Source organism: Lates calcarifer, linkage group LG15 (assembly GCF_001640805.2).
Source record: "Lates calcarifer isolate ASB-BC8 linkage group LG15, TLL_Latcal_v3, whole genome shotgun sequence".
NCBI classification, from domain to species: Eukaryota; Metazoa; Chordata; class Actinopteri; family Centropomidae; genus Lates; species Lates calcarifer.
In genome coordinates, this window is record NC_066847.1 from 23,920,051 (window position 1) to 23,936,048 (window position 15,998).

The window sequence follows — 15,998 nt, forward strand, 5'->3', positions numbered from 1 at the left end:
TCCCAGGTGTGAAGAACGCTGATGAGAATGAGTTACGCTCCATCGCCTCAGAGCCAGAGAACACTCACGTCTACAATGTGGCCGACTTCAACATCATGAGCTCCATAGTGGAGGGTCTGACCAAAACAGTGTGTGAACAAGTGGAGCAACAAGATAAAGACATCAAGGAGAGTAAGGAGACAGTGAGACAGATAGTGAGAGAGAGAGGCTGTGCAGTCATGTTTATATAATATCTCAGATAAGCATTTTTGTCTATTTAAATGCAAACTAGAGATCTAACTTCACTCTGCGATATCAACCTTCGCAATTATTTGAGGTAAAATAAAACTTAATATGTAACAATGCGCAATGTGATCTCTTTGGCTCTTCCAAATGCATCCGTAAATGATTGGATGATGGGGAAAAAAAAGTGACCATAGTCACAAAGCTTTTGCTTGGTCTGAATCTAACCGTGCGTAATTAGGTAAGAGACGGTGGATTTCCAGAGATGGAGGTATTTAATGCAAAGTTTCTCCATGGGGAAGGTGGTGTCATACAGCAGCCAAATGGAAACAATATCCTGCCACAAAATGTTTATTATTTTAGGACACTCCATCCTGCTCTTCTTTCCCACTCTTTCCACCAATAAGTTTCCACCTCTGCGCATATAAAGATGCAGGACGGAAAATAAAAGAAAGGGGTTGTCTTTAAAGGGACATCATAAATCCAGTCTAATGTGTTTTGATTATATTTCAACCCTATCTCCTTTATTCTGATCTTGGATGCATGTGAGTTTTTCTACTTGAAAGTTCCTCACTGGGAGTGATTTGATGTAATCTGATGCGGCCTGTTTTCTTATACTTCCCTTTTCCTTTGTCCTTTTCCTTTCCTCAGAGCAGGTACCAGAGGATATCGGAACGCCACTTGACCTGGTGACGTCAGAGGTCACAGCCCGGAGCTTCAGGGTCTCATGGAGCCATGCCCCCGGGAACGTAGAGAAATACAGAGTGGTTTATTATCCTGTGCAGGGAGGAGAACCACAGGAGGTGAATATATACTTTTATTTTTTATTTTTTTCTTTGCAGAGAGATCACTAGAATTACTGTACTGTACTTAAGAAATATCCCTGTTACTGCAAAAGTACAGCTCAAAAAATCTGATGATGTTCGCTGTTATCTGAAAGCTACATGTGCATATGCTTAAAAGCATAAGCAAGATCTAAAAAATACTGAGGTCAAGACAAGCAGGAACACACAGAGGTGGGTCTAGGCTGGGGTACATTCTAGTTTTCCATCACATTTACTACACCAATGGGAGCTGTCTGCCAGGTGTATCGTTTGAGCTCAGTTTTACCTCCATACCTCTCTCTTTCTTTCTCTCTCATCCCTCCATTCACAAGTCCCCAGCAACATCCGCGCAGGTAATGAAGGCTCACCAGAAATGATACTCCGGCTGATCCAGGCACCTGCTTGATTTTTCCAGAACGTTTGACCACAGAAACTATTAAATCTTTTTACTTAGCCGGGTTTACAGGGACCAGATGTTCTGGAGCCGCATGTGAGGAGAACCTTTCCAGCTGGCTCGGCCCACATCTAATCTGTATCACAACTGTCATCCATTCGGTTCAGAATGAAAAAATATTCTTTAGCTTCAGACGTTTGTGCTTTACCCCGTTCATTAAATCGATTGTGTTTCCCCGCCTCTCCCGTTCTCTTTCGATCCCTCTTTCCTGCCCCGCCTTCCTCTTTTCCCTCTCTTCCATTTGTCATTTTCATCTTCCCCCATTTATTGTCCCATTTTCCATTTCCCCTGCTATTCTTTGCCCCCCCTCTTCTCCCATCTATATCCACACCCTATCTCTCTTTCCTGTCCCTTCCATCCATCTTTCACACCCCACCCTCCCAACTCACCCTCCCAACTCACCCTCCTGCACCCCAGGCTGTAGTGGACGGCAGCGAGACTTCAGTGGTGCTAGAGCATCTCAGCTCTCTCACCGAGTACCAGCTGGCTGTGTTTGCCGTGTATGCAAATGAGGCGAGTGAAGCTCTGAGAGGATCGGAAACAACCTGTGAGTTTATTCTCACTCCACAGACACGCACGCAGAAGTGTGCTTACAAAACCTCACACCAACGCTTCAGTCAACATCTGAGATCGCAAAGTTAATGGCAGTCACTTAAAAGTTTGACAGCTGTGGGAAGCCAGACATATTGAAAATGATACACTTGTAATGCACAAAGAGCATCCACAAAGATAAGATTTTTTTTTCTTTTTTTAATATTTCCTCAAAAGCTAAAATTTTTGCAAACCTCACTTAATCAACACCAACAACAGATATTGTTTATAACATTGTTTATAACATGTACTAGTATGATCGCTTCTTGAACTGTGTTGTATGTTTGTCTGTGTGGTCATATGCATGTGTGTGTGTGTGTGTGCCTGTGTGTGTGCGTGTGTGCCTGTGTGTGTGTGTGTGTGTGCAGTGGCCCTTCCTACAGTAACAGGCCTGCGGCTGTTTGATGTGACTCACAGCACCATGAAAGCGAGATGGGACAGCGTGGATGGGGCCTCTGGCTACATGCTGCTGTATGCACCTCTTACAGATGATGGAGACTTAGATGAGAAGGAGGTAGGGGAAAAAAGAAAAGATAGAAAAAGAGAAAGAAAGATATATTGAATCGAGAAATGCTTGTTCAGTTCGCAGTTTTAAGCAGCAGCTTGGGAACAGTGAGTCCAAATGTTTGTGTTAAATGCTGTAATGCATGCATTTGTGTGTATTTGTCCACAGATCAAGGTATCAGATGCAGTTACAGAGCTGGAGCTGGATGGGTTGATCCCTCACACTGAATACACTGTCACTGTTTATGCCATGTATGGAGAGGAAGCCAGTGACCCTATTACAAATCAGGAAACTACATGTGAGTAATGCACATGCACACACATTCATTCTCAACCTTTATCCTTCACAAACTGCTTCTCAGAATCATATAAACACACATCAAACATTTCCTCTCTCTCTCCTTTCAGTACCGCTGAGTCCTCCCAGTAACCTCCAGTTCTCTGACATCACCCATAATTCCGCCCACATCAGCTGGGACCCCGCGCCAGGAGGGGTCAAAGGTTACCGCATCATGTGGATCAAGACAGACGAACTAGTCACAGAGAAGGTGTGTGATGTTGATGATGACAGTGATTTAATTATATTTGATGGCATTTGAATCTGGGAGCATCTGTGTCTGGGTGAGAGGAGATGAGGAAAGAGGAAAAAAAACAGAGGAGGGAAGGAAGGTTAGGACAAAGAGGAGATTAACTGTAGGGATTGTTGTCCTCATTTTGAAAAGGTCAGACCAAAATGAGTATTGAGTACAGATATAAATCATCTCGGAAAATAAAGAGGATATTGTAATTACACAGGGATGGTGTGTGTGTGTGTGTGTGTGTGTGCCAAGTGCAAGTTGGATAAACTCCTATTACTTGCAGATAGAAATTAGTACCTGTGTCCAATGTGTTCACCAAATGTTACTGCTAAAGGTCATTCTTTTGGAAACCTTGGTTAAATTTCATGGTTGGACTTCCAGTTGCCTTGGCACTGTTGTGAATAAAAACTAGAAGAAATAATTACAAATGACGTAATGTGTTTTTTTTTCAGTGTGTTCATAGCTTTTTTGGCTTACTGTGACTGAACTAGTCTGTAACTGTACAGACATACAACAGGTTTTTGTGTGGATATGTGATGTGTATATGTGTGCGTTTGTGTGTGTCCCTCAGGTGGAGGTCGGCCCAGTGAGCTCCTATGACCTCAGCAAGTTGATGTCCCTGATGGAGTACTCGGTGGCCATCTTTGCCATGTACGACAACGGCCAATCAGAGCCACTCACTGACGCATTCACCACCAGTAAGAAACTGCCATTGTTTGATGCAACGGTTACTTGGTGTTTGGGGCTCATTGCAAGGCCTGAATTCAAACAGGGGCAGATGCAGATGAGCAATGTTGCCTCCGGTGGTAATAATCAAGTAGATTTGTCTAAATTGTCTTCCTCATCGGCATGAATCCATTTCCCAATCCCTGTCCCTGCTGAGGACAACATTGTCTCAATTTCCTGAAAATAGTTGTAGCAATACCATTAGAAGGCAAACCATTTCACTCTTAGTGCCAAACAGTGTTGAATTTTATTACCCCTACTGGTCCCTCTGCTTTTTTGGCAGTCTGCCTGCCTCATTTACACCTCAGCATAATAGCCCAGTCACATTAAAAGGTCATTTCACTGTCCCTGACTATTCTGTCACGCTAACAGATATTGATTTGTAGGAATATCCCTTCAAGCAACAAGCAGTTTGGCTCAAGTGCTGAGTCAGCTGAAAGAAATGTATTTCTGGCGAGGAGCTATTAAACTACTCACTCTAAAGGGCCATGTTGATTTTTATTTATCTCTTGGCAAACTTTGTTCAATGGACCAGGTTGAAGAAAAGGAGCTTCATGAAGATGCACAAATGTGTGTTAGCGCCTTTAAGGTTTTGCGAATCTTGAAATGTTGAGAACCTGCATGATTAGAGTTCACACCAAAATGCTGTGGTGCAACAGTGTTTTTATAAGATGTAAGATAATTACTGAACAAACAGTTTAAATCTGTGCAATAAATTGGTCCCTACAGTCAGGAAAGCAGCAGTTTAATTCCTGGTAAGTGAATATAGCATGCTCCAAGCTGAAGGTAGCTAAAAAAAATCACTGTGTAACACTGCGTAAATACATAATAAAATGGTACTTGAAAGTGTGTAAGTATTTAACAACAGAGGTAAAAAAAAAAAAAAAAAAAAAGAAAAAAGAAAGAAAAAAAGAAAGAAAGAAAAAGACAATGAAGTGCAAAAAAGTCTCTCTCTGTCTCTCAGATCCAGTTCCTGGTCCTCTGAATCTACGCTCCAGTGATGTCGGCACAGAAAGCTTTGCAGTCAGCTGGGATCACTCAGCTGATGACATCGTCCTTTACAGACTCTCTTGGGCACCGTTCACAGGTGGTGACACAAAAGAGGTCAGTACCAATAAAATACGTAATTTAAAGGTTCCTTGAAGAAGGTTTTTTTTTTTTTTCCAAGAACAGGAATTGAAATGTGACAGAGAAGATCATCCTCATTGATCACATTGACAACACTATTAGGCTGAAACATGTCAGAGTCCTTGGCACAGCTACTGTGTGCATGGACCGCAAAATTTGTATTTTCTCTTCCTCGAGCTGACACATATTACACCAATAAAATTAACATTTTTACATCAAAAGATAAATAAAATATCCTGCATGGATTCTGAATTTTTCATTTAGCCAGGGGTCCACTTATTATCTCTATTTCCAGAGGAAGAAGTGGCTACACTCCATGTGCCCAGATAAAGGAAGCCTACTCCATAGACTTGCATATAAACCACTCTACTGGTAGCTGGTAAAACCCCTGGCATGGCTGAGTATAAATAAAGGCTGAATAAATCTAGAAATTAATGGCTTGGGTGTTTTATTACCATGATCTGGGGTTTAGAGGCAGCTGGGAGGCAGCGATAGAGCCCCTAGGTCTGTAAAAGTGTGTGTGTGTGTGTGTGCGTGTTTTTGTGTGCATGTTGTGTGAGCGTATGTGTGTATTTGTGTGTTTTGCTGAGAGTCATCAGAGCTGAAAATAACACTCTGGGGAGTTGGAGAGGTAGGCTGGTAATACTGCCGGAATAGAGAAAAGGGCTTTTCTCTGTCTTTCACCCACATACTGTAAACATGTGCACATAACACACACACACGTGCACACACACAAACACATATTTACATCAACCACCGACTGCTCTGTTTTGTTATATCTGAGAGGAGATTAAACATACCACTGTCCAACAGCTACACAGACACACATTCACAAACAGAGTGAGATTAAAACTTGATCATAGATATACGAGAAGAATATATGATATCATCATTGGTTCTTTTCATGCATCATGCTGTTTTTATTAGGGTTCATTTGTTTTACTGGTGTCCTGATACATCTTTGAAAGCAGCAGGTCTTTGGGTCTTGTTATGTGCTTCAATAAAATGATTCTCTTTAATCAGGCAAATACCACAGAAGGTGATGCTGTTATCCGGCATAAAGGAAACAACGCTCTACAATGTGGAAATACATCTCATTAAATGCAAAGAATTGTAAAAAGAAAAGGGCGAGAATGAGTCAGTGAAGATGCACATGCTCCAGGGAGATTGCAAATGGCTGGCAGCGCAGGTGAAATTTGCACATAACTGTGCCTCAAAGGGCTCTGTGCAGAAACAAATTCCTGCACATAATCTGGTTATTGAGTCATCTACAGTAAATTCCAATTTCAGAGTAGCTCTCCATGGAACAAGCTGTACTTTTGATGACCTCTTTGTGTTTACCTTGGGGTCTGATTCGCTTCCGTGTTGTACAAATTATAGTGGTCGTTTGGACTCCGGCAGCAGCAGTCGATCCAATTGGCTATCCTGCTATATTCATGGGAAACCACACTTTTCAGAATTACTTATATTGTAATCATGATCTTTATAAGTCTATAAATGGTCTCATTCAGATGTTACTTTTGCTTAACATAACATAACATTAAATGCTGTGTTCTTGTTGATGTGAATTTCTGCAATTCATAATTTATTCAGCACAAATTCTCTGTACACATTTGTTTTCATAGACACCAGCTTTTTAAAATATGCTCCACCATTTCCTGCTGTTTTCATGAGTAAAATTACGAGCACTGAGACGATTTGTTATTTTATGTTTTTAGCAGCTTTCTCTACTAAAACTCAGTGATGACCTTGGTTTTGAAAGTCTGGTGTTGCACTTAGAGTATAAATTATCTGTCAGACTGTTGGTTAATGCCCAAATTTTTATCACATCTTGAGGGTAACTTAGAAAAGTCGTCCTATTATTTTCTCCTGGCAAATATAGTAACAACAAATGGAGATATAAAAGAGAAGAAGCACTTTGAGACACAACATGAGAAAACATTATTACTTTTGGCTTGTTTTTATACTTTTCATTAATACCTAGGCAAGTTGGTGATACAGAGAATTTATATACAATATTTTCATCTGTCAAAACTTAGTTTAATATCAGATTATAGATTTTCTTATTAGATAATAAAGATCTAAGAACTGTCCTGCACAGTGTTTTAATCAAGTTTTAACCAAAATAAAATGTTGAAAACAGCTTATGAAACAGCAGAAGCACATGGTTGACATTTTTTGGGGGAAATATCAGCCAACATCGTCCAAAAGAAGATTTTGGAAAGAAGATACTGTTGGAAGTCAAATGTAATATGAGACTTAGGCTTGTGTGTGTGTGTGTGTGTTTCCCTTCTGTAGGTGGTCCTGAGTGGAAGTGATAACAGATACATCCTGAACGGTCTGAATCCGTCTACTGAGTATGAAGTTATGCTGACGGCTGTGTTCAACGACGAATCAGAGAGTGACACCGTCTCGGTTATAGAGACCACATGTAAGTGGCTGTTTAACTGGCAACACGTACAGCTGTTCTGATACTAACTCCTGGGGTTGTACTATTTGTTTTATCTAATCAATACAAAACCTGACAAAAGTCAGAGGCTAAAAACTTTTCCAGAGACAAAAGAAGGGGACAAGTGTAATTTCATAAAATAAAATCCCCTTTGGTTGCACTATTGTTTAAATTACCCTGTGACCCTAAGTAACCCTCTTCACCAAAGTGCCACAGCCTGCTGAGAATAACAGAAAAGTCTAATTGCATATGCCTTTTAGAATAATAAAATTTGCATTTCTGAGTTCAAAGTATAGCTCTGCATGAGCCTATTTGCATTGATTTGTTTGTCCCAGCTTATCTCAGAGGAAGAAAATCTATTTTCCCATCAATGCTTTGTTATGTATTTCTGTCTAATTACCTTAGTTATTGATACAGAGATTTGTTGAGGAGAGTTTCTATCCAGTTATCTGATTTATGCCCTCTGTATTTCCCCAGTGGCCACGACAACAACGATTGCCACCACAACCGCAGGTAAGAAATGTCCACATTTCAAAATGGCAGGAGCAAAAGTGTCCAAAGAATCACACTCTCAGTATTGTACATGTATAATAGTGGCCAAACATTAAAGAAAATATGTGACATGATTGAACATGTTATGGCGGATTGAAGTTGTGCCATTGAAATGTACTTTTTCATTTCGGGAGTGTTGCTTTAAATCATTTTGTTGCATGTGTCCAATAAGCAGCGGACTAAGTTCACCTAGTACTTGCTCTAAAAACAATCCCTGCAGAGAGACTGGCCAAATTTTAATCACGGTTCAAGCCAAGGCATCTGTCTAGAAAATCTTCAGCCATTGAAATGTGAAAGTCTCTCCTGGTTGCCAGTGCATGCTGATGTTGCCAGAGAGCAACCACAGTTGTAGCAGAGTTCCCGTAGCAGTGTGTTTTGGTCTTTGTTGTCTTAGTTTCAGGAAGCAAAACCAGACTTTACTGAGGGGCTTAGAGAAGTCTGACTAAATATAATGAATCTTAAACCGAAAGACTGATAACATTCTCAAACAGGATGCGCCTTGTGAGAAAATGTCTGGAAGATCTTTTCTGTTTTTATAAGTGTCTTTAATAAGTTGGCAACACCTAGAGACTGTAGTTCAAACTCCATGATCTCAGAGGCGACCCGGAGGCCATCTGGATTGTGTTTTGTATGAGGAGCAGGCTACAGCTAATTGAGTCAGAGCATTTTCTCCACTCACTGATCTAAAAACGTAAAAAGCAGCACGTCTCCTTTACTTAAGTCCCTTCTCGCTATATTACAAACTTTAAAAAGGCACATCTGCTTTGTTTAAATCTCCAAGTACTTCTGTGAAAATCACAGCTCAAAGTGGCCAACTAAGACAGCGAGTCACCTCTGTTTTTTAAAAAAAAAAATCAAGGCTTGTAGTTTAGGGCTGCATTATGTATGGAACCCTCACACTGATTTTCATCCCAAGAGGACTGCATAGACTTTTAAAACATGTTTGCTTTGATTTAAAGCCATTATTGAGTCTGACAAAGCTAAAAACAAAACAGAAACACTTGACTTTCTCTCGGTCTGTGCCAGATTGTACTGCAACTTTATTTTCATCATCCAGCACATCACAGCTGACTGAGCGTGCTGGCACTTTGACAGTCGCTGTTATGATTTCCTTTTAGCATACTGGCATCTTGACTGACATTTTTCAAAACCCACGGTTCACAAAACCACATTAAAAGTGTGAAGAAAACGCAGCTTAAGCCAAGATTTTGTGTCAGTTCCTTGTACACAAATCTTACAGTGATTCAGTACAGTGACTTGTTGTTTGTGATGTGGTGTCGCAGTGGCACGTCAGGCTGTGAGAAACCTTAAGCTGAGCGACGAGACCACCCAGAGCTTAGAGGCATCGTGGGAGATGGAGGACCCCCACGTGGAGAGCTACAGGGTCTCCTATGGTAGCCTCAAGGACCACAATGAAGAATCTGTGAGTTGATCAAGTTGTGATCTGTTACTGCTAAAGCAAAAATCATTTACAGATTACAAATTATTAAGTGCAGATTTAGAGGTTTACGTGGCATTTTGCTTATGCTGTGAGTGTTTCTGATTTTAGTTATCCTTCTCTTTTAAGGACTATTTTTAGAGCTCTCTCACACACCTGTAGTTTCTAGAAGTCTCCCTCTTTATAGTCTTCTGCCACTTGAGGCATTGTGGCTCTCAAACACACGCAAGTAAACACACACAAACATCTCCATTCTGTGAGTTGTGGGCACTAATTACGTGGAATATTTAACACTGCAGTTGTGCATGGAAGGCGTTCATCATTATTTCACACCTACAGCCGACTGGACGCCGACTGCTGCGGTCATTGTCGGGTCATTTGCTCCAATCAGAAAACTGATTACACTTTTAGTACCCATCCACTCGGCCTGTCCTTCCCTCTATCTGTGGTAAGAGCCCTTGAGCTCAGTGCCATGTACTGACCCTGATCGCTGATGCACACTCACAAACAGACACACACACACACACACACATACCCAGCCTCTCCCATCTTTTCCATCTGTCCCCCTATCTCTCTGTTTTCTCTCAGTCTTGTCTTCTCTCTCGCCTTCTACCTCCCCCTAACTTTCCTCCCCTCTCCCTCGCTTTCCCTCCCCCCTGTTTTAATTTCCCAATGTGGTGTCAGAGCCGTAGAAGATGGAGGGGCCAAGTCAAGCCAGAAGACATTCCATTATCTTTTCAGTAGCCATTTACCTCACTGGGAGCAGGAGCTGGAGGGCAGCAGAGAAAAGAGCAAAAGAAACAAAGAGTGGGAAAAGAAACAATAGCTAAACAAAATGGGGAGAAAGGCTTAAACCTGTCCGCCAGCAGAGAGATAAGGGTTGTTTGAGGTCGCACCTCTCTGAAAGTTTGGATGTGTTTTGATGTGGATGTGTGTGAGAGACAGATAGAGGGCAGAAGCGACAGCACAGAGCAGTTCTGTGTTTCATAAGGTAGTGGTTATGTGCTTATTTGTTTATACTTTTCTTAACATTTTAGTGTGTGTGTGTGTGTGTGTGTGTGCGTGCCTTCCTGCTTTGACACTGACAGAAGTTTCAGCACCTTAGTCAGAGTGGACAGCTCCTCCCAATGCACTAGCTGTGACAGCTTTACCTGGCCTTACCTTAAAGCACCTCTCTGTCATGCACACACTCACACACACACACACAGGCTAATATTTGGCTGTTGGCACAATTAAGAAAAGTTCATCTCTATGCTGTGCTTATGTTAAATTCTTGGTTTGGAAAGAAAACACTTTGTTAGGACAGATTTATGTTTCTGATGGGCATATCAAATAGCACTTGGATTACAAATGAGAAAGTTGATTAGATAAGGAGCAAGAGAAAGCTGAGTTTTAGTTTGGACAGCTGACAATTTGCGTGAGAATTTCTGAAGAAACTCATATACTTCAATCTCTGCTTAACGTTCTCTTACTTGCTCATTCTGCAGATTTCAACCATAATGTAAGATCTTCAACATTTTGCACAGTAGTGATGAGACTGCAGATGTTCATACAATGAAACTCTTGAAGCAAACATGGTCCAGAATTTTGAAGAACATTTTTGACTGAATAAATTTCATCTGCTAGTAAAGACCTTGTGATAATGTTGAAAGCTCCAGATCAAGCGAGTAAGTGGACCTTAAGTGGAGATTGTTTTCTTAGCTGGTTTTTCCAAGGTCAAGAATGAACTGTCAAGCCAAGCTTTAGTTAGTATCCATCTGGATTTAAATATATTATAAAATAGCAATATCGGGGTTGTTAGATATCTTGTTGTTAGTTGTTAGTGTACCAGGCCTAATATTTATGGTACTTATGTGTAATTTTAAAGTTTGTTTGTCTTTTTTTTTTTACAAGGAAGTGCCTTATTTATGTGAACGAAAATTTCCAGAGGATGCATAGATGCACAGAAAGAACAAATGGCAACACTTATAAATGAAAAGCCAGCAGTAATGGGTTTTTCTCAGCTCTTTTCTGCCTCACCGTTGACCTCATCTGACTTTATTGACTGAACTGAAGTGAGCAGAATACTTGAGCAGTTGTGGTTCAAATCCCTTAAGATATACATAGCATTTTGCAGGCACTTTCTGTTTCACCAAATTAAGCCTGGCCTTAATCTTTCTCTCCAAATGTCCCAACAAACCAGCAGAGAAAAGTAACAGATTCTGAATGTATTCTGCTATATGATGCATTTATCTCAGTGTGTGTGTGTGTGTGTGTGCTTGCGCTTGAATGCGTGTTTCTTATTTGTATGCCCCTTGTCTGTTTGCCTGTGTGCATGCTAGTCCCAAGTGAGTAGAACTCATTATTGCTTTAAAACTCCCTGCACTCTCTTGCTCCCTCAAATGGGCCCTGAATATGTGTGTGTGTGTGTGTGTGTACGTGTGTGCATGTGTGTGTGTGTATTTGTGTGTGTCTATGTGTCTAGGTGTTAGTTCCCGGTGGTCAGAGGAGAGCTGTGCTTCAGCCTTTACAATCAGACACACAGTACATGGTGACAGTCACGCCAGTGTACACGGACGGACAAGATGGCATCAGTGTCTCTACCCTGGGAGCCACGTGTAAGCCTTACAAACCTCAAACACACACAAACACACACACTATCCTCTGAATTATTAACCATCGGGGTCAGCTCTTGGTTTCATTGGGTTTGGTTTTCATTACGGGAAGATGCAGCTCCCAGTTTTGGAGAACACATCTAACATAAGTGAAAGCTAATGAAAATGAATTTTAGTGCAGTGAGCAGAATGTTCATTTGCATTAATTTCATGTTCCTTTATGTTCCTGAAGGAGAATGTAAATTAATGCGATGACAAATACTGACGCGTTCTTAATTATCTTAATGAAGGCCGTTCATAATTACAGCAGCTCCTTTCATTAATGAGACGATTAAATTATTTTGCCCAGCTCTAATTGATTTTCTCAAACATTCTCTTGATTACCTCCCATGAACAGTAGTGACTGTCTCCTCATTGCACAGAGAATTGAAGCGTCAGAGGGAATATGTCATCATATGAGATCATGATTTTATATTTTTTAGGGAGAAAAAACATCTTCTCACCTAGATCAGGTGCTGTAGGAATTTACAACTTTGTGATAACTGAAATTCAACTGCGACTGGCACCAGTAGGGAAAAAACAAACAAAAAAATCTACAACTTTGCAATGTTACAGTAATTTATAATTTACAGTTTGTTGAAACTAATATGTCGACAAACTATGTGCAGAGTTAGGCCTTGGTTTTCTTTTTGCTGTCTCCAGCAATAAGGAACAAAAGCCATAAATCATATTACAGCTGGATATTAAATCCCAGTACTTTTTTGGTACCAGCCACCGTAAGTCACCGATGCCACCGTAAACTGGCAATTTCTGTTTGCATTAACAGTTTTAGTATCATTCCCCAAACTCAGGCCGTCATCAGCACCATGACTATACTTGTCCTTTACAAAAGAGATTTGTTTCCCAAGCAGCTGAACATTTCCATATTTTGCCTTGCTTATTTTAAAATTTAAGTGTATTATTTTGTGTTGTGGCAGTGCCCCTCTTGTCTCCTGGAAACCTCCGTGTGTCAGAGGAGTGGTACAACCGGTTCAGGGTCACCTGGGATCCACCTCAGTCTCCTACAGAGGGTTACAGGATCGTCTACCAGCCCATTTATGGTACACATACACAAACGCACATATACACACACTGCTAATCCTAACATAATTTGTATAATCAAGCAGTAATCCCCACATAGACCCTTGGGGATGACCTGCAAAATGTACAGATTGTGGAGATTTTCCTCAGTCCGTTTTTTGTTTGTTTTTGTGATGGTTTTTGTTAGTTAGAAACATAAAAACAGACAGACAGGGACAATTAAATTCTATGTTTCTGTCCCACACAAGTACGCCACAAGCACTGGTAAACAACTGTTAATTGTCAAGCACAAGGGTATTGTTTTTTTTATTTTGTATGTGCTTTGCCCTGGGACAGAGACTCCTCCAGACTTAACTAATCCAAATGCTCCAGGAGGACCCACCAGAAACAGACCTATGAGAAGCACATAGTCACTGAAAAAACAATTTGCTCTCAGGGATGCTTTGGCTTTCCTGATAGTGACTTCTTAGTTTTTTCCTTTTTAACAAGAAGCTTAAGGCTTCAAGGGAAACGTCAGTGATCCAGAGCTGAAATAAGACATTACCCATCCTCATTTATTTATTGTCTTGAAGCATCAACAAAAGACCATTTTCACTGTTCTGCTGCTTCCTTAGTGCTAATTGTTTCATCATTCCAAGACAAGGCTCCAGTCTTTATAGTTTCCATGCCTGTTTTAAGTCATTGAAATACAATTACTGAGTCTCTGAGGAGCGCACTTCAAGCAGACGGGCTGCATTAATCTGATTTTAGGAATTAAGTTGAGAATCTTGGGACGTGGAGGCAAGAGAAGTGCTTGTGTGTGGAAATGCCTGCACACACACACACACACACATATAGATATGCAGCTACAATATACAGTACTTAATGTAAGCATAAGCTTACTTGGTGTAGCAAATACATAAAATGTATACAAACCCTTTCAAACACATGCACATACACCAACACAGACATACAAATATACACAAAGTCTGTGTCCTATCTAATAGAGCTCCACTCTGTGTACACTCTGTTGCATATGTGTGTATGTACTCCAGGGTATCTTTGTTGCTGGGCTAATGCATGCCTGTATGTATATTTGTGCAGGTTTGTGTATGTGTGGGAGGTTATAAATTGCCAGTATGTCCCAAATTAGCACACTCACCACATATCTGTAAGTGTCAGTAAGCTATAGTTACTTCTCTACCTAGCTACCTATAAACAGACCAGACAAGTGATTCAGTGTTAAATCTACTGTACTGAAAAATGTGGATTGTGTCATTCTGATCAGTGTCAGAGATTAATAATGAGGGCTACCTCTGGCTCTGTCAGCAATCTGAAGTTTAATGAACAGTTGTATAGGGATGTGACGATATACGATTTTATCGCCCATCGCGATAAAAAACATTCACAGTAAGTTGAGTGGTGAATTTCCATCATCGGGATATGGCAATAATCGTTAATGTCCTCACGAGTGACTTACAGAAAAGCTGTGTAGCTTGTCTTCATACAGTCTTATGTTGATTTACATTGAATTGCCACAAGGGGGAGCTGCATCTCTCCAGTCATTCTAAAATACTCAGCCTGTCACCATGGCTGAAGACTTACGATTGTCCATTGTATCCCTGCAAAACAAAGTTAGATCGGATGTGTGGATATACTATGGATTCCGATTCAAAGGACTCAAGGTAAAGCAGCAAGTGTTGGTCCAGTTATACTAACGTTGACGTTTATCTAAGTGCTTGTTACGTTGTGATGCTGTTTTGGTCACCGGTAACTTAAGCTAACGTTAGCCAACGTTAGCCAGGTAACGTTAGCTATGTAGCTAAACAACAAACAGCTCCTCTGTTTCAGACCAGAGCAGAACTGCGGTCTGTGGCAACTTGACTGCTTACTACAGTTTTTCCTTTAAGCGTTAACCGTAACGTTAATTTGACCACAGCCCATAGGGAACAGTTCAAGTCAATTAAAATTTATTTACTTTGACAGAAAATCTATCTTCTCATTTGACGTTGCCCATTATATTTATTTTTCCTTACTTACTTTTTTCCTTATTTTTGAATTACCTATCTGATGTGTTCTATCTGTGTTGAGCCGCAAGAGTAAGAGTTTACAGCATATGTTCATGATTATCGCGATAATCTCGCAATTATTTTGGCCAGAATAAAAGTAACATGTAATTTTCATATCATCCCATGCCTAGTATGGAGCCACACCTAAATGTGTCATGCGGTAAGAACAGGTGGTGACAGTTCGCTAAGCCCCGCCCCCTCACCTCTTGTCGCTACACTCTTCATTTTCTCTATTATTGAGCGGCACATTACGTTGTTAATGGTGGTCTATCTTAAATACAGTGACTTTCCTGGTTCTTTGATTTCCTCTGTTTGCCTCTCTGTATGTCCCCATTATGCATATATGTGTCTTCCTCAGTTTCAGGTCCAGTTTTGGAGACAACAGTGGGTGAAGATGTGAACTCCATGCTTCTTCTGAATCTGCTAAGTGGGACTGAATACAGTGTTCAAGTGACGGCTTCCTACCCTACAGGACAAAGTGAACCACAGCTAGTGAATGCTAAAACATGTAAGCATCCTTATCATACACCTGCAAAGATCACTCATACTTTGTTGTTAGAGTATTAAATGGTGGATATTATATCTGATTGCAGAATTCAGCTATTCATGGTATCCTCCCTCATTTGGCACTGTTAAAGGTATAGGATATATCGGCATAGCTGTAAGTGGGAGTGGCTGTCTGGCTGTTTGCTCAGACAAAAAGTGAATATAATCTATAATTACGTATAAAAGTAAGATCCTACATGTAATTTTAGATTCTGCTTCCACTGAGGATAATGTGATTTACTTTTGGAAAGTCATACTAAATAT

General features: G+C 40.6%; 1 protein-coding gene across 1 annotated transcript in view; it reads left to right on the plus strand.

Annotated features, from left to right (window-relative positions):
* col14a1a (collagen, type XIV, alpha 1a) overlaps positions 1-15,998 on the plus strand; it is a 127,297-nt gene that overhangs the window by 36,831 nt on the left and 74,468 nt on the right. The window contains exons 9-22 of the mRNA XM_018686105.2: positions 7-171; positions 874-1,025; positions 1,918-2,047; positions 2,460-2,605; positions 2,765-2,894; positions 3,004-3,143; positions 3,745-3,871; positions 4,864-5,003; positions 7,326-7,458; positions 7,954-7,989; positions 9,312-9,451; positions 11,931-12,063; positions 13,038-13,160; positions 15,547-15,696. Coding sequence (XP_018541621.1) covers positions 7-171; positions 874-1,025; positions 1,918-2,047; positions 2,460-2,605; positions 2,765-2,894; positions 3,004-3,143; positions 3,745-3,871; positions 4,864-5,003; positions 7,326-7,458; positions 7,954-7,989; positions 9,312-9,451; positions 11,931-12,063; positions 13,038-13,160; positions 15,547-15,696 — 1,845 coding nt within the window. The remainder of the gene's footprint in view (positions 1-6; positions 172-873; positions 1,026-1,917; positions 2,048-2,459; positions 2,606-2,764; positions 2,895-3,003; positions 3,144-3,744; positions 3,872-4,863; positions 5,004-7,325; positions 7,459-7,953; positions 7,990-9,311; positions 9,452-11,930; positions 12,064-13,037; positions 13,161-15,546; positions 15,697-15,998) is intronic.